The 23,231-nt window shown below is 40.5% G+C and overlaps 1 protein-coding gene across 2 annotated transcripts in view; it reads right to left on the reverse strand.

Moving 5' to 3' along the window:
• ASB5 (ankyrin repeat and SOCS box containing 5) overlaps positions 1 to 23,231 on the reverse strand; it is an 88,435-nt gene that overhangs the window by 41,308 nt on the left and 23,896 nt on the right. For both annotated transcript variants that reach the window (XM_057696145.1, XM_057696146.1), the window contains one exon: positions 7,747 to 8,030. In XM_057696145.1, coding sequence (XP_057552128.1) covers positions 7,747 to 8,030 — 284 coding nt within the window. The remainder of the gene's footprint in view (positions 1 to 7,746; positions 8,031 to 23,231) is intronic.

Here is a 23,231-nt window from a genome sequence, read left to right on the forward strand (position 1 = left end):
ATTTCTGAATGTTTCTATTTTGCTCAGTAGGTAATGGTGACATGGAAATTTTAGCTGCTCTGATGGCGAGAGGATGCCTTCGTGCCATCTGACATAGTTATGCCTGTTCCTGACGGGCCCCTAATGTTTGCTGCTGTTCTAATCCCTAGGAAAGAATGTTGAATGGATATTTAGTTATGACTCATTTTATCGGGTGGTCAGGGTCTGTAAAGAAGTGTGTAACTCACATAATATTTTAAGTAATCTGGGGACAGTTTAAACATTACTTTCTCGTTTTCTTTAAGGAAAAATGCCCCTTGAAGTCCAAGGTCCGAAGATTCATGAAAGTAGAGTTGTTCTGTTCAGGAAGGGAAAGGGGGCCCATGGGAACCTGTCCCCTAGCACCACCCTAGCCTCTCAGTCCCTGAGGCTCTTCTAGAAAACTCCTAAATCTACTTAGAGGACAGATTTTTAAAATCCTGTCCCTCAGTAGCCAATGAAGAATTATAGGATTGAGAAAAGAGACTGTTCTAATATATGTCCTCCTCAACCTAAATTTCACAGAATGGACTTTAATTACAGGCCACCTGGAAGTGCTAACAATTTAACAGTTTATGAGACTCCAAAAGCCTCTCCTTCCCTGACCTGATATTCTTGGGGTACTTCCAGTCTCAAAAGCCAATGGTCTGCTTTGTGGCGTTGCTAAGAGAAGGTTGGAAAGAATGAATGATTTGTTCTTTATGCAGCTGGTAGAGAAGAAATGCCAAAAGTTCTACATAGCCTGTAACCAAACACTTTCTTTCAAAAGAAAAAAAAAAAAAACTATTGGAGGGTGGTTTCGGAGGAAGAGGTGGTCCAAAAAACCCCCCTGCTTTCGATGACATGGTCTGTGTGTCACTGTGTAAACTTTCCTCTCTCTTCCCCAGATTAGAAAATGAGGCGAATGTGCTGAGACTGAAGCAGGAATCCCCGGAGATGCCACGGAGCCCCCCTGAGGACGTGCCACACTGAGGACAGGCACGGCCGCTTCAGCGCCCAGGAGGTATGTGACCTTCTCTGAGATGGAGGTCACGGAACACACAAAATGACATGGTGACTCACCGCACCCAAGATTTTGTAAAACACTCATGGTGGTGCTGACTTCCATCAGTACTAATGACTCTCTCTTGTAGGCTGAATCCAGTAAAGGCATTAGAAAACTCTTCATAGAACTCTACCTTGGATGTGCGATTTGAGAACGTGTATTTATTTTTCACTTTGGCACCAACCATCTGCCTCTGTCTCCTCATCTAACAGTTATCCTTTATCCTTTGCTCCCATGAACCAGGCTTGTTCAGCTCCACATCTAAAAGTTCTCTTTTTCTTTACATTCAGCTTGGTTTCATCCACACTTGAACATAACCAGATATGTTCTGCCTTTGACATTTTACCTTGAGCTCCACCTTCTCTAGGAAGGGCCTGATGCTCTCAATGGACTTTCTCAGAGAACATTCATTGCAGAACTTAACTGTGTTCATTTTAGCACCTTATGAATGTCTACTTGCTTGCTGTTTGCTTGTTTTATACGTGACTCCACTGATCCGAGTCTCCCTTTACTCAAAAAGCAACTCATATCCCATACGTGGTAAATATATGTATGTACACCCACATATATGTATTTGTCCATGTCCATGTGGCACATAATATTGTGCCAGGAACAGAGTAGGTATCCAAGTATTTACTGAACTGAATTAAATTCAAAATTATATCAGTTATGCCAATTAATGAGAAAAGCAGATTATTTTAATAATTTACCACCCTCTAAAAGAGAGAGCAAATTGGAAAGCAGAAGGTGAAGACCTACTTTTCATTCTTTAACTGTCCCCATTATATAAAAATTTTAGAGTTGACTATAATTGTGTCACCTATATACAAACTTAATTTTGAAACTGTTCACCAAAATACTTGTCGTTCTTCAACAGGCTTAGTGGATAAGCAACGGGCACACATTCTCTTTCCTAAAAAAATAAATTCTTTCAGCAAAAATAAAACTGAGCTTTAGGTAGAAACTTAGGCAGGAGATAAATGAGCTAAAAAAAAAATAATAATAATAGATTGAGAGATGAAAAGGTGAACAGGGCGTGACAATGGGGAACTGGGGAGCTTTCGCGCGTTAAGAATGACACCTGCATGACTGTGGGACAGAAGATGCATGGGGTTAGCACAGCTCTTATTTAACTGATGACCCCAGGCAGAACTCTTCTTATCTCCACACCCTCTCCTCTGTGCTCCCTGAGCACCTCTTCAGCTGTAAAATCGCACTCACCATGCTTCAAATCGCTTGGTCATCTCTCTGTCTCTCCCACCAGACTACACACACCTTTAGGAGAGGCACTGTGATTCATTTGTATATTTCATCCTTCACGCTAAGCATGGTGCCTTTGACACAGAAGACACACAAGTAAAAGGTATGGGAAGAATATTCCTGGGAAAACTGATTCCTCCTAAGCTATCGTGAGCTATGCCGTGTTCTTTAATCCCTAAACTCCATGTATTTCTCCAAATATAGAGGAAGAGGAACAATATTAACATATTAAACTATGACAAAGTCTTTTGTAAACTTGGAAACTTTGTTTCCAGATTTCTGTTTTAATTCACAGTATTATAATGGTTCCTTCCACAAAAAAAAAAAATGTGCTCTGGCATTTCCAAAAAATAGCAGAACGTGGGCAAAATTAAAGTCTCTTAAATTTTTTTTGGTAGCACTTTTGATTAAATGTCATGCCTGTTGTCACAGAAGAGCAGTTCCATTGCTTCCAGTTAATCTTATGTGGCGTTCTTCCACCTAAGTATAGAAAATGTCCCCAAACTCTCACACCTTCAAGGTATTTTTATACCTTTATACAATGAACAGCATGAAAGAAGTCATCCTACAGGCTGGCTTGACATTTTTCATTGCTGAGATTCTGAGAAGTGTTCCCAACATAACTAACCTCATAAACAATCAACACGGCAGCACCTAAAATCACATGAAACAAATTGTTCCTTGGGAACAGGTATAATGGGTACGACGGCTGCCCTTGCTGGCAGCTGCTGTAAAGTTAATTTCTTAAATCTGTTTTTAAACCTGGGATGGACTTTACTGATGGAGAAAGCATATTACATCAAACAAAAGCCTAGCTGTTTTTCCTACCCAGGTTACACTCTTCTCTGGAATGACAAGTGCTTCTGCCATTTGACTAGTGGTACACGTTTACCCCGTATCCTATTTCCAAGTGTCAACAATAGACTCACTAAAAACAAAACAAGACAAAACCGCATGCTTCATGGCAACCCTGAAACCAAATTTATGAAATCACAAGCACAAACATTCTAACAGATGATTCTACATACATCCTATGTTCTATGTAAAACCTCAACCATGAAAGGAGTGCCCGAAGAGGTTGGGTGTCACGCGATTTCTTTCAATCAGCCTCACAGAGACATTACCTTGATGAATTTTCTACACTCTAAAATTTGGTCCATGGCCTTGCAGGCTTGGAAACCTGATCTGACAGCAAAGCTGCAGCAAAGTCATATCTCAGAGGTGGACTTACAACTCAAAGAGCACAGAGCACTAGAGAGTGATGTCAGGATGCAAACATATTAATTTACTGCGAGACCATAAATGTCAGATGGACTAAAACACTCCTGGGGCACGTCAGCACATTCTCTTTCCGTGGACAGATGTAGACGGAGAGCCAAGTCATAACCAGAAGGTTACTTGGTGATGAAAAAGCGGAACAAAGGGAATAAACAGTAAATAAATCAAAGGCAAGGCTGGAATTCAGATTCTAGTTCTACGACTTCCTGATTCACCCTGACATTTCACAATAGAGAGAGGTGACCCACCAGACTCACCAAGCAGCTGAGGACCCAGCTCTGGGGTGGCATTGGCTGGGAACTGCAGACTTGCCTGGGTGGGTAATTAATCTTTCTGACTGACAGACTTTTCCTTTAGATCTGTTATAACTAATTCTGGAAGCCTCTAAGGTAACATCTATTCTCTCTGCCAATGCTATTTAAAGGTATCATCAGATTCATTCTTTTTTTCTTTTCTTCCTCTTTTTATTTATTTTTTTTGTTGCCATTCTTTCTTTTCTATCCACACCACCACCATCAAACAAGTCCAGGTCCTCATCTCCTTAATGCAGGAGCCTAACTAGTCTATGTACTTCAAACCTGTCCTATTGCCCAACTCCAAAGATCACAACTATATAAACTGACCTTAAGTTAGCGTTTTATACGTATGTCTTCCCATTTTCCTACCTCCACTCATACCAAACGCTCTCCGTGACCCCTACTGCTTTCAAAGTTGAGTTCAAATCGCTTAGCCTGCTGTTCAAATTCTTGCATATCTGTGCCCAATTTATTATCACTTTTCTACTGCATGAAGCTTCAACTCCAATCAAATCTACTGTCTGTTAGGATCCTGTGTGCACCTCAACTCCTGCCCCTGCTCCTTCCTGGGTTCCTGGGGTCAACTCAAGATTTTCCTCCTCCATGAAAATGCCTCTGAAGGTCCAAATCTGAAGTTGACCTTGCCAGTCTTTAGGCTTACCTGGTAACTAGTATATCTGGAAAGGAACTATTACACATAGATATACCATCTCCTCAATTAGAATAAACTCCTTACAGTTGGAAACAACACATGTTGCCTTTATAATATCCTGTCTCTTCAATGCCTCAGTACCAGGGCTGCTCAACAAACAGGTGCTTAGCACTGACCCTGTCCATGTGTTCTGAACACTCCTAGAAGCCTAGGATAGAACTTGAATGGCTCTATCTCAGCAGAGGAGAGGAGCTGTCTCTCCAAGTGTCCGCCGGTTATTAGTGGCCAAGGCTTCCTCCAGGCCCTTGGAGTGATTTCGTAAAACCGGCGTTCTCCCCTACATCCTCACCTGCTCTCCATGCTGTCTGATGTCACAGTTGGAGACACCGTTCAACTCCTGTTAGTCTCACTGTCAGTTGCAAAGTAAAGTGCTGGCTTTAAAAACAGACTACACCTCTGATACGTGCAGACTGTCATCAGGACATATTTAACAGTAAGAACCATACAGGGAGATAGTTACATAGAAAAGCCTGACGAGTCCCTTCAATATGATGGCGGAGTTGATAAAAGGATGCAAAGGCAGATTTCTAAGGTTTATTAGAATAGCTAAGGGATCAAGAAGGAAACAATCTTAAGTGACTTTAACTACCATGTTGCTTTTCAGTATTTTTGTTGTATAATCATACCCTGTTCTCCAACCTGATTGGAAAGTGCATTAAGAAAGATCACCCTGTGTTTGTCTAATGCAGTGAGCTGATTTGCAACAGCATCTGGGAAGACAGAGTTTCTTTTATTTCATACCAAAGCACTGCTGCTCGTGGGAAGGACATCCAGAATGTTGTCAACAGGATCTTCCGTGATTATGAAAGACACGAAAATACACACATCATCTCATATTTCATGGAATTTGGCAACTCCCTATCAGAAATGTAGGGGAACAACCTGGCTAAGTCTTGAAAGTAGGAATGAGAAACCTAATTCAGAGTGGAATGAAGGTGATAATCTCTCCTAGGAAGGAGGAAATTGCTAGATTAAACAAAGATAATTAAGCCTGATTGGTTAATTATAAAAACATAAACAAAATAGAAATAGTCTAAATGTAGTAAATAAAAAAGTTATGTTAAAATAGAGAAGGCACTAATTTCCTGGGCAAAAAGAATTAATTCTTAGAGATAGACCAAGAAAGAGTTTGTACGTTTCCTGACTGTCTTCCTAATATTAAAATAAACTTGGAGACTAATCATCCTTACACTAAATAAAAATTATAATAATATATATTGTATTGTTTAGTATATAGATTAATGCAAGCTATTGAAAGGGAGAATTCTGTTAAATAGAAACAAACTTAAAAACAACAGAAAACAAACAAAAGAAAACTTTATGTTACCCATTTTTATTCCCAGGAAAAGTTATTTTCTGTTAGTGAGTGTTGATTTCTTTCTCTCCTTTTTGGGATATAACCCTAGAGTTCTAATATATCTTAACACAGACTCATCAAAGTAGGCAGGAACATGGAAGCTGTTTCACACATTCCTATGACCTCCCGGCATGAGCACACTGAATTCAGGCTAAAGAGGGGACGAGTGTTTCCTTGTATTTGTAAATAAGACAAAAGGAGATTCCAAAGCTCCCTCTAAACCCCTTGTCAATCCACCAATATGGTGGATTTTTAGCCAATATTTCAGTTTTTGTGTATGGCAATTCTCATAATATGTAGACGAGATTTGAGGATGAAGGAATTAGCTACAGGCTGCCTGTGATGGTAAACTTTACCATTTTATGGCTGCATAATCTGTTTAGTCTTATATCTAAAAATACAGGTTAACAAAATAAAATTAAAACATGGATTTCATTTCAAAATCTAGTCTCCTATGGTTGCTGTTTTTTTAAACAAAATATTCCATTTACCAACTTGGTGTACGCCACATTTAAATAGTTCTACCTGTTCTGAAGCCGAGCTGGTGGGTGAAGGATTAAATATTGTCTCTTTCTCCGGATCCCATCTTCCTCGTGAGTGTTTCATCCTAGCATTTAGATTTTCCTCCCTTTGAATGAGCACATAAATTCCTCATTTTGCATAAGAACAATCCTCCTCAGGAAAAATTTACTCCTTATCTACCTCATACACCAAAAAAAGACTTTCTACCTTTATTCAACTTTCCATGTACCTACAGAGTCACCTAGATTTTAAAATGTTATTCCACAAATTGAAAAATGCAGGAAAACAGATTTTAAGAAGGCAAGGTTTCTCCTCTAAGCATTCTTTTTTTTAAAAAAAAAATTACATTCTCTGATTATGTGATAGTATATTTTAATTCTGAAAAGTAAAGTTACTTTAGAGATATTTGGGGCTCTAAAATGCGCAGGCTTGCCTGATGATTTTCAAACCAGAAATTAATGAAAAGACTATAAGAAATGAAAATGTCACCTTGAAACCCATCACAAGAATTGCTCTTATTGTACGGAATATCAGTCCAATAGAATGTAAATGGTTTTACAACTTTTCAAGCCAATGGTCAAAATGATTGTTTCTCATTTAGTCTCACACTTCAATTTCTTCTAGGAAACATGATGGATGTACTTGGTTGCATACGTGTAACATTTGTTAATTCATGTTCCTATCCTCATATAATCAATTTTTTACGAATTGAGCAAAGCAACAATTCCATCAGGAAAACACAGGCCATAAATCTTCATATCTGCCACACTGTGCTTTACTTTATAATGAAGTGGTTAATCTTGGTCAAATAAAAATCGTGAAAAACAAATAAAACCTTCATATCTTCTCTTATAACAATTATTTTACATACAACTAAAGATTTGATTTTAAAAATCATAAAAGCTCGGGTATATTGAAGGACAATTAAAGTGCAAAGAGTAACTGAAGCCTGTGAAAGTATGGCTTGGCGAATGAAACGTTAAAAGTTTAAAAATATTTATTAACAGGAAAATATTGATATATATTTAAAACTATGTTTCCATTAGGCTATTTTGCAATGACACCTTGATTTTATTAACCCAGAAGAGGGAATTTTCTTTTTTATGAGGCCATGAAGGGAGTTAAATATTTTCCACAATGAGAAAGTTGGCAAAATATTCACTTTGAAGCAGCCCCTAAAGGAGACATGGGATGTTTTCTTGGACTGTGGATGAAAGATAAAGTCAACGTGAAACAAGAGCGCAGGCCTTAAACATACCTTGTCCTTGGGTTACTCCGTAAAATTCCGCCGCGATCCGGGCCGCCTCCTTGCGGTTGCCTTTCACTATGTAGAAGTGACTGAGGATGGCCAGGCTGATTTTCACAAAGAGCTTGAAACAGAACAGGGAGAGGATGGTGAAGTAGACATTGGAGAGCTGCTGAGCAAAGGGCCGGCTTTCTTCTACCACCGACATTGCTGCACAAGCCCTGCCGCCGCCCTCGGTCAGATCCAAGTCCCGAATGTGTCTGGCTCCGGTCCGGGATGCTCCTGAACAGCTGGTCCTGAGGAAAGAAAATATCAGCTGGTTATGATGCCTCCAGCTCAAAGTATTTATACTGTCCATAAAAGTGCTCTGCACACGCCTATTGGTCTGACAATATTCCGTGGGAGCAATCGCAGCACGTGCTGCCTCCCGAGACTCCTGACTTTCCGTGCTCGGAGTAAAATGACACCCCGCCTCCCGGCTCCGGATTTCAAAATCCAGGTATTGAAATTTATATACAGATTGTTTCCTTTTGGGGGAATCGAATCGTCATGAGCGCTTTGAATACTGTGTGTAAGGGGTTCCTGGTGTTAATATTAGTAAGTGACATTCACCATATCAAGGTAAAATTCAGTCCATCGATTCAAACCTTGAAAACGGTCCTATGTGTAGACCTTGAACTAAGTTACCAAATAGTCCGTGACTTGATGATCTGATGACCACCTCATCAAGTTAGTCAATTATGTGGCTTCGCCGTTGTCAGAAACACAATGATCCTTCCGAGAAGTTCCAAAATCACAAATAATAACAAAGACGTAAGAAAACAGAAGAGGCTCTTCATGGAACGAAGGAGCGTGTCAGTGATTGGTCTCAGTGGTCAGTGTTGCGTGCTTTTCATGCAGTGTATCTCATGCGGTTGCACTGATTTACATGAAACATCCCCAGGACAAAGGAGGCATTCCTGTAAAATAACTGTCAAGTAAAGCAGGCTTCTTCTTTCCCCAGTGTCTGAGTGGTTCCCAGGAAAATAAATTAGGTCAATATATTAGAAAGCAGTCACTGCTCTCTTCATAGAAATGCCCCCGGTCTTGTTCTCACAGGCAGAGAATTAGACTAAGCGGCTCTGCGGTGGCCCCAGTGTGCCGTTTCACATGGGTTCTGGGAATCAAGGAAAATGAACTGCAGAGTATTGAAGACAAGGTAACTCAATGTGAGGCTGTGTCAGTGAAGTGACAGGAGGGGGATGACCCTCCGGTGCGTCTTCCCCCTGGCGTGGGGAGGCGTGAGTACACACCGAGAGGCATGCCCAGAGGACAGCAGGACCATCCCAATGCTGTGAGTCACTGCACCCACTTCCACTTCAGTGCTTCTGAATCAGAAATACAGCCCCCCTACATCACGCCTCAGTGTCTTCTAAGGTTTCACTCCTTCCTCTCTACCAGTAAATGCTATTATAAATAATGATCTCCGCATCAGCTCATCAGGGGACTGGATTCTTTTGGGTTGAGGAACGCTTTTATTTCAATAAAACTGTTATCATTGGAGCAGTAAGTGTAACTCCCTGCAGTTTTATGAGTAGAAGTATACTACTCTCCAGTATTTAGCATTTTATGTCAAGAGGCTTTATTTCCATGGGTTCCTTGATTTCCCACCTCTATTTCTTTTGTTCTTATAAACTCTCTTTTGGCAACTTTTACCATCTCTAGTTCTATTAATCACTAAATAAAAATTAAGGCTAAGTAAAATAACTCACAGTACATGAACTCATCATATATAAACTGGATGCTGTATTTCTCACTTTATAGACCCTCCCAAGCAACACCATAAGTTACTTTATTAATATTTAAAAGACCCATGAAAAATATTGTGTGCCTATTTTCCTGGCATGGTGTTTTCTTTCTTTCTTTTTTTTTTATTGTAATACCTTTTATTCCCTTCTCTTTCCCATATTTATTCAAAAAATTTAAATTTGAAAAACAAAGAAACAAACAAAAAACATGTATTTTATAGTAAGTATTGTAAGGCAAGTTCTTGAACACTAAGAACAAATAAAGATGTGATGACAGAAATACTAAAAAAACATTTGGCCAGCCTAATTAATCTTAAGATTTCACTATGTTATTCTGATAAAGGATGAAATTTCTACTTTGTAAATATGTTTCTATCTCTCTCTGTTTTTTATTTATTTATTTATTTATTTATTTATTATTTTTGGGGGGGTACACCAAGTTCAATCATCTGTTTTTATACACATATCCCCGTATTCCCTCCCTTCCTTGACTCCCTCCCCCTTGAGACCCCCCCACCCTCCCCGCCCCAGTCCTCTAAGGCATCTTCCATCCTCGAGTTGGACTCCCTTTGTTATACAACAACTTCCCACTGACTATCTATTTTACAGCTGGTAGTATATATATGTCTGTGCTACTCTCTCGCTTCGGCTCAGCTTCCCCTTCACCCCCCCGCCCCCTCCCAAACCTCGAGTTCTCCAGTCCATTCTCTATTTTCCTGGCATGGTGTTTTCTTAAAAAAATAAAATATTGATTAGTAATTTAAGTGATTCATTGAGATAAATACTTTTATCATTTACCATGTTGAGAGGATGTGGTAGAGTGATTTGGGTGATTAGCCAGTAAATCCCAACTGCTCTAATCCTGTTAGTTTCGATCAATCAATCAGTCAATCAATCAAACCAAAGTTGAGCTCAGCTATTTTGTTACTAGAATGGGTGATGTGAGAGGAGTTAAAAACACAGGAAAAATTTATTGAGTTCACAAGCTATATGTTTTACATAATCTTTTCATTTACCATCTTATTCTATCCCAGAGGGGTGAGTATTTTTGTCATTTACATTTTAAAGATGAAGAAAGTGGGGTTCTGGGAGCTTTTGTGACCTATAAAAGTTCATGTGAGCAACAGCAGTGTTTGAACACAGTTATGACTCTAAAATGCATGCTCAAGTTACTGCCCATATTTTCTATTTTTAAGCACTTACTGTCTGAACAAGCGAGTACGATTTGTGCATACAGAGTGAGACAGTCACAGAGGATCACACACGCAGCGGAGAGTTTGGTCTAAGATTGCATTTAATCAGGTACCTAAATTAGCACCTAAATGAGTGGTGCAGCTATCCATGCTTTGATGATTACATGAGATGGAATCTTGTGTGCCTTTGACACATGGGAACCAAGACAAAGGGGAATGTTTGGTGACTGGACTAACTTCTGGATTATTCAAGGCTAAGAGTTGGTGAGTGGCTCCCATAAAAACAGCAAAGAAGAAGCAGAGACAGGGGCCAAAGAATAGGGCAGTCGAGAGTTAGTTCATTGAAAACAACATTGAGGGAATTCCCTGGTGGTCCAGTGGTTAAGACTCCATGCTTTCACTGCCGAGGGCCTGGGTTCAATCCCTGGTCGGGGAACTAGGATCCCACAAGCCACGCAGCGTGGCCAAAAAACCAAAAAGAAACAAAACACAAACCATGTTCAAAACAGGGTCAAATGACTGAGTAAAGACAAAAGACTGAGGATCAAGTAAAGGAGAGCAGGTGTTCACATTCACCAGTGACCCTCAACTCAGTATTTCAATAGGAAAACGGAGTGGCATTAGGACGTTGGTGATCAGGGGTGATGCTCAAAGCAACTTCCAAAGAAAAAAGGCCCCTGCGGTTCCTCCTTTTGTCACCTTTCTGGGTACTGTCTCTGCTCCTTTCCTCCATACGTGTCAGAGGAGAGTTTCTTCGTAAGGCCATCCCCCGCATCCCCTAATCTTTCCCCTTCCAAGTCTCTTGCTCAACTTCCTTTAGCATCCCAGGTACTACATGCATTGATGTGTGTGTGTGTGTGTGTGTGTGTGTGTGTGTGTGTGTGTGTGTGTTGTGCTGCAGAAACTTAATTTTATGTCATTCAGATGCTGAATATCATAATAACTTTCAAATGTGGCCACATTAGTCTTCAAGTTCTCATAGAAGAGAGAATCTCATTTCCAGAGAATGCGGGGATAAATTGTTTTGACTTAACTACAGTATTGATCCAAGTTACTGGACTAACATGTCAAGGGGACATAAGAAAAATTGCCTGTCTCTAGTGCTTTCCAATTGATAAGTCTTAGCATAAACATTTTTATGTAGAGGAAATGGAGTGACCCCTTTGAAATAACTATGTCCTTTTTTAGAAAAAGAAATGTGATCCCTTATTCTCTGGTAGAAATCTAAAGGCTCTAATTGACTTTTTTATTCCTAATATTCCAAAAGATAAGACTACAGGGATACGTTTCAAGTAGCAAAGCTGCTAGTGTTCAGTGCAATGGCAGTCACCCTCCCAGCGTGGAGCAGGGGTTTTGAGGACGAGCTGTGCATAGTGCATACAAACTGAGGAAAGTCATTTGCTCATAAATCTAAAGGTTGATCGTGGCTGATAAAATGAAAGGGAAAAAATATGCAAGCTGTTATCGGTGGGAAAATAGCTCACTGCTGTGCTTAAGATACCATTAAAATCATAACCCTCATTTGAAAGTTTTGTGAAATTGCATGAGAAAAAAATAAAGGCAAATAAAGCTCTTAGGTGTCTAGAATACACTGGAGGTTTACATGTTTCTATACACAAGAATTTGAATAAAAACAGAAATATTTACACTTTAAGTTGAAATCCTTAAAGGGAATTAATAACTGAATGTGGCCTTATCTCCATTCTGTAGATTCTATAGATTCTGTTTAATTAGTTTAACCTACATTGACCATGGCAATAGGTACTCCACAAAGCGCGTTGTCAAAATTTCTGGCATAGACTTAGACACTGTGATGTAATGCTTCTGTCCTAAAAAAGTAGCATATTCACAGCACAACTATAGGTCCTGATCCCTTGGGTTCCTATTAGAAATCTTTAATTATTGATGAAGGATAAATGCTCATGAGATTATAATCATATTAATTATTATTTATGTTGTTAGTTGGGGAAAGTTGGGGTGAGAACTGTTCTATTCTGTTTGACTGCACTGCTTGGGGGTAAGTTCTTGCTTCTGGCCTCTAGCCATACTTCCAGTAAAATGGAACAAAAGAGTAATTCCTGCTAGCATTAGGAGAATCTATAAGAAAAATAAAATACTGTCCACAAAGTTGTGATTTACTTAGATTTTCTCCAGGCTCTCTGGGGGAAAACTCAGGCTTCCTTCAAAACGCAGAACAGCTTCTATCCTAAGAATTGAGTCACACTGAATCTGACCTATCTGGTCAGCCCTGAGTAACGGTTCCCTTAGGTTAAAAATATTCTAGTCATATATGTGGGGTCCAGAAAAACTTGGCTGAGAGCTGGTAGCTATACATATTTGAGGGTTTAATTCTAATTTTAAATTAGTACATACTTATTAACACCTACTACATGCCAAGCTCTCATTGTTCTAGATATTTCATCTATTACAACAGAGTTTTTTGTTTTATTTTTATTTTTTGCAAACACATCTTTTGTTTAGAGTATCATATCTCACCCAGCCTCAGTCCACATACCTGACCTCCTGGCTCCAGAAAAGGATACTTGACCAAATTAGGCCAATGAAAATATTTCTGGGACCTCTGCTAGAGTTTTGGGAAAGATGCTGTTATTCTGCAGGGAAAGTTAAGACAGCAAGATCTATCCTTAAAGATGCTATGAGCTCTCCTTGTCAGTAGGGAACAGCCTACCTAGAAAGGAAGCCAATGTGAAGGAAAGCATGGTCAAGATATGGGGAGGTATTGCCACGGCACCTTCATCTGAACACCTGGATCTAGCTGCACCTGAAGCAGCTGGATCTGAGGGTAATACGGATTTGACAGTAAAATGAAATAATACATTCCTTTTAGTTGTTAATTAAACCCATTTGAATTGGGATTTCTCTTACATTTACAGGAAAAGTCCTGATATATTTATATTTTCTTGAGTTCTTATAAATAAAATACAACATAGGCATCATCATATGGTCTGTACAAGATCAGGAAACAGAGACTTAAAAACCAAGTAATTTGCCGAGATTATACCTCTTCAAGTGGAAGTGCTGGGACTCCGACATGAGTTTCTCTCACTACAATTCTTCTCATCGTTTACAGGTTAGAGCTGAAACACTCGTATTGTCTAGTTTACTCACAATCTTCCCACTCTATCTCAGCCTGAGTTATAGCGTATATTTGTGCCATGTTTGGGTTATAAACAGTCTTTAACTGAATACTTGTGTATATCATTGGGCTGAAGCTGATGAGCCCCATCCAAATCATTGGTGATTAAGAATATGTTGTAACCTTTTCATTTTAACAAACCACCTATTTTCAAGACTAGATTTAAACAGAAGCCCTTCACTGTGGCATCGTTTTGAAGATCCAAAGAGTGAGACCATATTAGCAGTGAAATGATGTTACAATGATCTTCCAAGTATACCATGGCAATCTTATCTTCATTCTTACACTTTTAGAATTAATAGTTATCATTTCTTCAAAGAGGCAAAGTATGGGGATTTCCTAGGTAGTGCAGTGGTTAAGAGTCCGCCTGCCAATGCAGGGGACATGGGTTCGATCCCTGCTCCAGGAAGATCCCACATGCCTTGGAGCAACTAAGCCTGTGTGTCACAACTACTGAGCCTGTGCTCTAGAGCCTATGAGCCACAACTACTGAGCCCATGTGCTGCAACTACTGAAGCCCACGTGCCTAGAGCCCATGCTCCGCAAAAAGAGAAGCCACCACAATGAGAAGCCTGTGCACCACAATGAAGAGTAGCCCCCACTCGTCACAACTAGAGAAAGCCTGCGTGCAGCAATGAAAACCAAACACAGCCAATAAATAAATAAATAAATAAATAAATACCAAAAAAAAAAAGAGAGATAACATATGTTAGTTGCCCTCAGATGTTGCCAATTGGCTAAGAAAACTGAGATCCATGAGTGTCCCGTCTAGGATGCTAAGATTACAGTCTCTTTGACAGCAGGGGTACTGCCTGTGTGCTCACCTTTCACATCTATTTTTTTTTAAAGTCTTTATTAAATTTGTTACACTATTGCTTGTATTTTATGTTTTTGGTTTTTTGGCCTGAGGCTTGTGGGATCTTAGCTCCCTGACCATGGATTGAACTTGCATCCCCTGCATTGGAAGGCGAAGTCTTAACCACTGGACCGTCAGAGAAGTCCCCTGAAATCTACTTTTTATCTCAATTATAAGCTTCATAATGAAAGAATCTACCTCACATGTTGTCAGGTTTAAATGCAATAATGTATAGCATTCATGTGGCACAATAGGAGTTTGGCAACTATTAGTTTTATTCTAATGATTCCTATTATTTTGTTATTTAAATTATTTAAATTAGAATCCATTGCATAATAAACACTACAATTTTGCTGTGTGTTTGTCTCATTAAATGTCCAAATTCCAATAGTACTTTACTCTCTGCCAACTATAGACGTGTACTCATATAAAAGAAATCTATCAGACTCCCTCTGGTGTTAGAAAATCGGCCCATTTCTAGAACTGGGAATCATAACCAATGTTCCATATAAAATAAATGATATATTTAAATGTTTTTAATTGAAGTATAGTTGATTTACAGTGTTGTGTTACTTCCTGGTGTATAGCAAAGTGGTTCATACACACACACACACACACACACACACACACACACACTCTTTTTCATACTCTTTTCCATTATGGCTTATTACAAGATATTGAATATAGTTCCCTGTGCTATACAATAGGACCTTGTTGTTTATCCATTCTATAGATAACAGTTTGCATCTGCTAACCCCAACCTCCCAATCCAACCCTCCCCTGCACCCCATTCCCTCCCCCTTGGCAAATACAAGTCTATTCTCTATGTCTGTGAGTCTGTTTTTGTTTCACAAGTAAGTTCACGTGTGTCATATTTTAGATTCCACATATAGTGATATCACATGGTGTTTGTCTTCCTCTGTCTGACTTACTTCACTTAGTATGATCATCTCTAGGTCCATCCATGCAGCTGTAAATGGCATGATTTCATTCTTTTTTTATGGCTGAGTAATATTCCTTTGTGTGTGTGTGTGTGTGTATGTATACCACATCTTCTTAAATGATATGTTTTTGTTTCAAGATATGAAGGATAGCTATAACTTCCTAAGAAATTTGTTCATCACAGATATTTTGGAATAGTTTATTCATTTTCCTAGGCCCAGGACAAAGATGTTCAACAGTCGTGGATACAGAGGGAATAGAGCACACACTCCAGATCTTAGAAATAAACCTGATCTCACATTGGAATCTGTGGTTCCTCGTTTAAAAAACTAAGGTTCTGGAACTGCAGAACCTTATCTGAAGATGTGATCATTGCAATGGTAATAAGGCAATGGTAACAGTGAAATATATTTTGTTAGGTACTGCAGCGTCCCTAAACCTGCCCATGAATTAAATAAAGTTGCAGAAGTAGGGGAAGGCAGACAGTGGAAGCTGTGTGGCTGTCTTAGAGCCTGGGCATTTACTCTGAGAGCACCTGGCAGCTGGCATTACACATGTCCCAGGATAAACCGGGTAAGGCAGCAGAAAGTGCTAGAGAGTTGTCTTTCGAAGACCCAGTTCTAGCTATGAGCTGTGTGAACCTGGGCAAGTTCCTTAAACCTCTGGGCCTGTTTTCTTACCTATGAAACAGGACGATAGTTCTATCACAGACTTGTAAGAGTGTATGAGAATTTGCCCTGCATTTTGTTCAATTTCCTTTCAGAGGTACTCCCTCAATTTGAGAGCTCCCGATTTTATCACTGTTTCTAAAATAATAAACAAGCTCGCCCTCCAGTAATAACCTGCAATTTCCGACTACTAAGTAACCACAACCTACCCCTCTGCTGAGCAGGTCAGGATAGGCCTCCTGGGTTCAACACATCCTGCTGGGGCGGCTCCTGTGGGCTAGGAGACCACGCAGAACAGGCAGATAAGGTCTTTGCTCTCACGGTGTTAGATCAACATCAGCTGACTCAGTCTGAACGTGGAACAAATAAAAAACCCAGTTTTTTACAGTTGATTTTCTTGAGATTATGCAACTTGCTGTACTCTTTTGCCTGATGCGCAGAATGTAAAAGGGGCAAAAAAGTCAAGAGCAGCCTTCGTTTGACCACCAACCTCAGCGTTGGCTCAGCGTTTTATATGTTCGTCTGTCTTTCTCACTTGGTGTCGGAACCGCTCTCAAGCCTCAGTTTTTCCTTACAGATGCACTGTGGCTGGATGTTTTTCAAGGTGACTGCCTCCAAGTTTGGCCTGGTCAAGCTCTCTTGGGGAGCTCCCCCACCTGGCCTTAGTCTGTAATATCACCAAAGGCAGCAGTGGGCTTTGTGAATATTTTGCAGAAACAAAGATGCATGTGTATGACATTGAGGTCCGTGACACCAAGATAAGACTGTACTTGTACATCGGAAGGGAAGGCTGACTCCACAAGAACACTGGGTCCTGGCAAGACAATGGTGCCAAGTGGGGGTGGATTTGGCAAGTCACACGTGGAGAAAGTGAAAGCTCACTCTCTGAGTAAGTGGGGGAACTTAGTGAGGAGTTAACTGCGGTTAAACAGGTATTTAAAGTGTATCTTTCCTCCATCTTTGGTTTGTGGGGAGTCTCTTCTGTTTCATAACCTTGCTATTCAAACAAGCACATTTAATATTGACCTTTTTTTTTGGTAAAATGGTTTATTATAAAGAATGTCTGCAGCATATTAATGGGCCTAGTTATCCTTGGGTCATCTGAGGGTGTGTTGTAGGTATTCCCTGCTCGGATATGAACACTTCCAGAGGGGCAGCAATGCCTTCCTTCTGAAAGGAAGGAAGATTCAACTTCCGGAGCCGTTGCATCCGGAGCCCCTGACTTGCCAGTTCCGGGACCTCCAGTGTGTCAGTTAAACTTTCTGTGCCTCTGTTTTTTCATTCGTACAATGTGAGTATTAATAACTACCTCAACTGATTGTCGGGACTATTAAATAAGTTACTATTTGAAAGTATTTGGAACGTGTCTAGCACATACTAAGTGCTTTATAAGAATCTGTTGACTAAGTACATTTTAAAACAACAAAAAAATACAGCAACTAAGACAAACGGATGAAGGCAAGGTTGGGAGATGCAGCTTTTGTGTAACTTGCTGTAAGAATCTCCAATAACATAGAGACTCCCAATTTAGACGTGAATGCCCTTTCATTTTCCATGAGAAGTTAAAATTCAAAAGATGAATCCTAAAAATCGTTCATAAGGGATATATTCATGTGAACCAAAATTGCAAATAGTCCAAATGTCCGTCAATAGGAAATGGAAAAAAGAATTGTGTATATTTATAAAATGTAATACCGTTGAACAATAAAGGGATTAAGCTACTGATGTGTGCAGAACAGAAGATTCTCAAAAACTTATGCTGAGCAGAAGAGTACACATACATATTATATGATTTCTCTTGTATGAAGTGCAAGATCAAAATATAACTGTACGGTGATATGAAGTAAAAGACTGATTTCTGTGGGTGGGGTTGAGGATTGCCTGGAAAGGGGAATGAGGCATCTTTCCAAGAAGACGGGAATATTATCTACCTTCATTTGGGCAATGGTAACATGAAATATATATTTTTAAAAATCTTATCAAGTGTACATTTAAGATCTGTGCATTTTACTCTAAGTGAATTACACTGCAATAAAATAAAAACTGACAAAGTAAATAAATACTGGCTTCTGGTAATGGCAATCTAGTTAATTCTCCCAGCAGAGAAAACAAAAATTTCTGGATGAAATATTAAAGCCACCAACAAAAATTTCTGGATGAAATGTTAAAACTACATTCCTAGTAATATCAACAAACTATGAGGAAAGTGAGAAATAACTGGACCAAGAATTTAGAACAAGAGGAAAATCCAGAGGGGGGAGCGTGGGATTTGGGGCCATGTTTGTCCCAGGAACAGGAAGAGACGGCAGAGAGGTTAACCAATCCTCCTAACAGCCTCTGGAGGAAAAGACAAGTAAAAGTTGAAGTACAAGGCCTGCCAAAATTCAGGGCCATGGTACAGGGCTCACACTTAGAGTCGATATCCAAAAGAGGTAAAACAGGAATGAACCAGAAGTTAACCAGCCGCTTTCAATGACTACGATCTACATGGTCTAGAAAACTTCCATGATAGAAATAGATTGCTAGTACCTACAGGCACCTGTCAGAAAGAAACAACAGAAAACACGCTTTCTGGAGGAAGATGATATCACAGGCCTTAAATTATCTCTATACATATTTTAAAAAATATATCTAGCACTCATTCAAAAAATAAGGAAACGCACAAAAGGGTGTATTGATATGAATCAGAACCAGCACAAACAAAGAATGAGAGAAAGAGACCCATAACTATTTGAGGTAGTGAAGTTTCCAGAAATCTAACATGTATCAAGTATTTTACTAAGCCTATAGAGATGGATGCCAAACTAACATCTCAGCATGAATGGGGTCTTTAAAAAGGACATCACAGATTTGAAAGCAAAAAAATAAAATAAAAGCAGATCTCGAACTGAACATCTCAATACCGGCAATGGATGGGCACACCAGTAGGTTAGCTTTAATTAAAAGACAGTTAGTGTATCTGAAGATAAGTCAGAAGAAACCAACAAGGATGAAAGAGATGGAAGAAAGAACAAGAGGAGGAGAAGATGCCAATAGAAAATCTAACATATATTTAATCAAGGTCTTGGAAAAAAGAGAACGGTCCGGAGCAAAATTCAGAAAGATAATGACTGAGAATTTTCCAAAACTAATGAAAGATATCAGTCTACAATTTCAAGATCCCAATGACTCCCAAGCAGGCTAATTAAAAAAAAAAAAAAAAATCCACCCCCCCACCCCTGGTCAAGAACTGTGAAGGATCTGAGATTTTACCCTGCTTATAATATAACAACTTACATGCCACAGATTTGTGGCTGCTGACAGAACACACCAGCCTTCTGGGTCAAAGACCATTTCAAGTCAAGGACTTCATTATTTGTGGCACAGAAAGTAGCAAGAGGAAAGTATCTGCATCAATTCCTCTGGCCTCTCAGAACCCTCAGGGCCCCAGGTATATCCTGAACATGTGGTTTGTGTCACAGCTGAGGAACTCCAAGCTTTAGGAACCCAGATCTTTTTTAATGGGTAATAAGTCTGCCTCAACTTTGCCCTGGAGAGAGACCATTATCTTCATTATACTGTGTATATACAAACCTACTCCAGAGAAAGACACTGATGTCTATCTCCTAAAGCTATTTGCTATATAAACATCTTAATCAAGGTCTTGGAAAAAAAGAGAACGGTCCGAAGCAAAAGGCAGCAAGTTCTCCTGCTACAGAAGAGCACAGACATAGAGAGACCCATGGAGAATTGCATGCCCTAAGTTTCCCATCATTTCTGCACTATGTTGGTTTCTGGCTACGTTTCCCATGAGTCTGTCACTCTGTCAGCCACTGTGACTAATCCGATCAACAGAGGCTGGGACCAAATCCCTCCAGTGTGTCTCATACAGCATGTGATTAAGGCTACTATTAACAAGACTCCAAGAACAGTATGGAGGTTCCTTAAAAAACTAAAAATGGAATTACCATATGACCCAGCAATCCCACTACTAGGCATATACCCAGAGAAAATCATAATTCAAAAAGACACACACATCCCAATGTTCACTGCAGCACTATTTACAATAGCCAGGTCATGGAAGCAACCTAAACGTCAATTGACAGATGAATGGATAAAGAAGATGTGGTACATACATACAATGAAATGTTACTTGGCCATAAAAAGGAATGAAATTGGGACATTTGTAGAGACATGGATGGACCTAGAGAGTGTCATACAGAGTGGAGTAAGTTAGAAAAAGAAAAACAAATATCGTATATTAACGCAAATATGCAGAATCTAGAAAAATGGTACAGATCAACCTGTTTGCAAGGCAGAAATAGAGACACAGATGTAGAGAACAAACATATGGACACCAAGTGGGGAAAGCAGGGGGATGTTGGGGTGGGATGAATTGGGAGACTGGGATTGCCATATATACATTACTAAAAGAAAAAAAATCAAAGTGTACACTTTAACTATATGCAGTTTATTGTATGTCAATTATATCTCAATAAAAGTTCTTAAAAAAATAAAATAAGAGTAAAAAAAAAAAAAAAGACTCCAAGCAGCAGGATGAGGAAAGCCTTGCAATATTGAAGTCAACCATGCCCCCCACAGTCCTGGACCCACCCAGCTGAACTAGTCCTGTCAACCTGCTTTCCAGCACTGAGGTAGTCTCACCCATCAATTTAGCTAAAGTTAGGAACAAATTTTGAACCACCTTTTCCAAATGCAAGACTCTCACTGTAGGGATAATTATCCTCAGAGTCTGCACAAATAATGAGTCACTTCATGCTCTGGAGAGCAACTCCAGGTAATTAAGGGCAGCCTCATTTTGGAGAGATCGATGCAGTTGTCCGAGGGCTACGTGAGCTACTGGTGGTGTTTCCTAAATCTTTAAGCGCAAGCCAGTTTGGTTTCAGGATGGAGGCAAGTTAATGGCTGGCTTCCACACAGATGGACAACTCCAAGGATGCTCGCGGTATGTCTGGATAGAAAGTACTGTTTACAACTGTTGGGTCACCCCGAGTGATACCTACATTATTTGAGGGGAGAGGGACTGGGGTTGGTGGTATCTCTAACATAGCTTCCCCATGGCTGGTCAATCTTAGGGTTCCCAGTTTAGTTTGATAATTGAATCTAGCCCTTATTTTTTTTAAAATAGATTTATTTATTTATTTATTTATTTATTTATTTATTTATTGGCTGCGTTGGGTCTTCGTTGCTGCGCATGGGCTTTCTCTAGTTGCTGTGAGTGGGGGCTACTCTTCATTGTGGTGCGCAGGCTCCTCATTGTAGTGGCTTCTCCTGTTGTGGAGCATGGGCTCTAGGCATGTGGGCTTCAGTAGTTGCGGCACACGGGCTCAGTTATTGTGGCTCACGGGCTCTAGAGCACAGGCTCAGTAGTTGTGGCACACGGGCTTAGTTGCTCCGTGGCATGTGGAATCTTCCCAGGGCAGGGCTCAAACCTGTGTCGCCTGCATTGGCAGGCGGATTCTTAACCACTGCACCACCTAGGAAATCCTCTAGCCCTTATTTTTAAGGAGACCGAGGGCAGTTGGTGAAGCCTGTCCAGTTTGTCTACACTACAACTGCTGGCATTCTCCCACCCTATGGAAAAACTGAGTGATGGCTACAGGCGCAGAAGTGCAGAGGGCACCGAAGGTGATGGCAGGGCGGTGCAGGGGCTGCGGCCACCCCTGCTGTTCCCAGCAGACTTCTCAGTGTGGCGAAGAGAGTAAGGATCAAACCGTGGTCAGGACCCTTTCGCTGGAGATGCAGGGTCGGTCGTTATCCATTAAACCGAAGGAGACTTAAACGTTTGGGAAAGTGCAACAGGCTGTTTTTCCTTGTGAGGAAGGCTCTGGGGGCAAAGATCACGGATGTCCTGCACCTCCCAGGTCTAAGGTGTTCCCGCTTCACGTGCCCAGGCTATAATCCTCCTCCACTGCCACACGATGGTTTTCCTCCATTCCAATAGCTGTAACTTCACTTTCTTCCCCAATTACCCTCTACTGACACTCAGAGCTTTTGTCCAAAACAGTCAGATGCAATAGGGACAAGGGAATTTTTGTAAAGCACAGAGACCCCTGCATCTTCGAGTGTGGCCTACGCGGGCTGTTGTAGTGGGAGATGACAGGTAGTGTCCACAACCAGTCATCCTTGTCCTGATGATCTAGGACCATGCGAGCCCAAAGGAATGTATCCAGGTGGCTCAACAAGAAATCAGTGTGAATCCCCAATGGCCCCTTTTGGCTGGGCTGCCACCAGGAGGGTGTACTAACCAGACTGGGTCACTACTGGGGGAAGAAAGATGCATTGTGCTTAGGAATGGGCATGTCAGAATCCGGAACTTTCAAAATGAATCTGTATAACTCCCCACTCCTTTCATTCTGATCATGACCAAGAAGTAGATGAGGGATGATGCTCCTTTTCTGGAGACAGCCACAGTCAGAGACCGATCCGCCTTCTCAAAGTGTGTGGACCAGGGGAAAAGGAGGAGGTAGAGTCAGAAATTCTTTTTCAGCGTATTCTTAAGGAAGCCGTTCCAATGATCAAGTGTCAGATGCCCGTGGGTGGCAGGGAGCATGGAAGGGTCATCCAATAGCTTGACTGTCCATCTGATGCTGAGAAGATTTTGTGATAAAAGCACACCATTGAGGGACTGAAAATGGTCCAGAAAGCTGAGTATGTGGCACAGGTGAGTTTTAAGAGCCACATAGTTAGCTGATAGGACTGGAAACGCAGAAAATATCATAAAGAGAAAAAATTAACAGTGGTGAGGCTCCACGGATAGGTCCGGAAGAGGGTCAAGTTCCAAGGTAGTCACTCCGCCAGGAGTAGGGGTGGGGGGGCATGCCCCAGGGCATCCAGCCCCCTCACTGGGAGACAAATGCCAGGAGTCATGGCTGACGCAGTGTTGGCCTCTGC

The sequence above is a fragment of the Hippopotamus amphibius genome, chromosome 10, assembly GCF_030028045.1.
Source record: "Hippopotamus amphibius kiboko isolate mHipAmp2 chromosome 10, mHipAmp2.hap2, whole genome shotgun sequence".
Taxonomy (NCBI): domain Eukaryota; kingdom Metazoa; phylum Chordata; class Mammalia; order Artiodactyla; family Hippopotamidae; genus Hippopotamus; species Hippopotamus amphibius.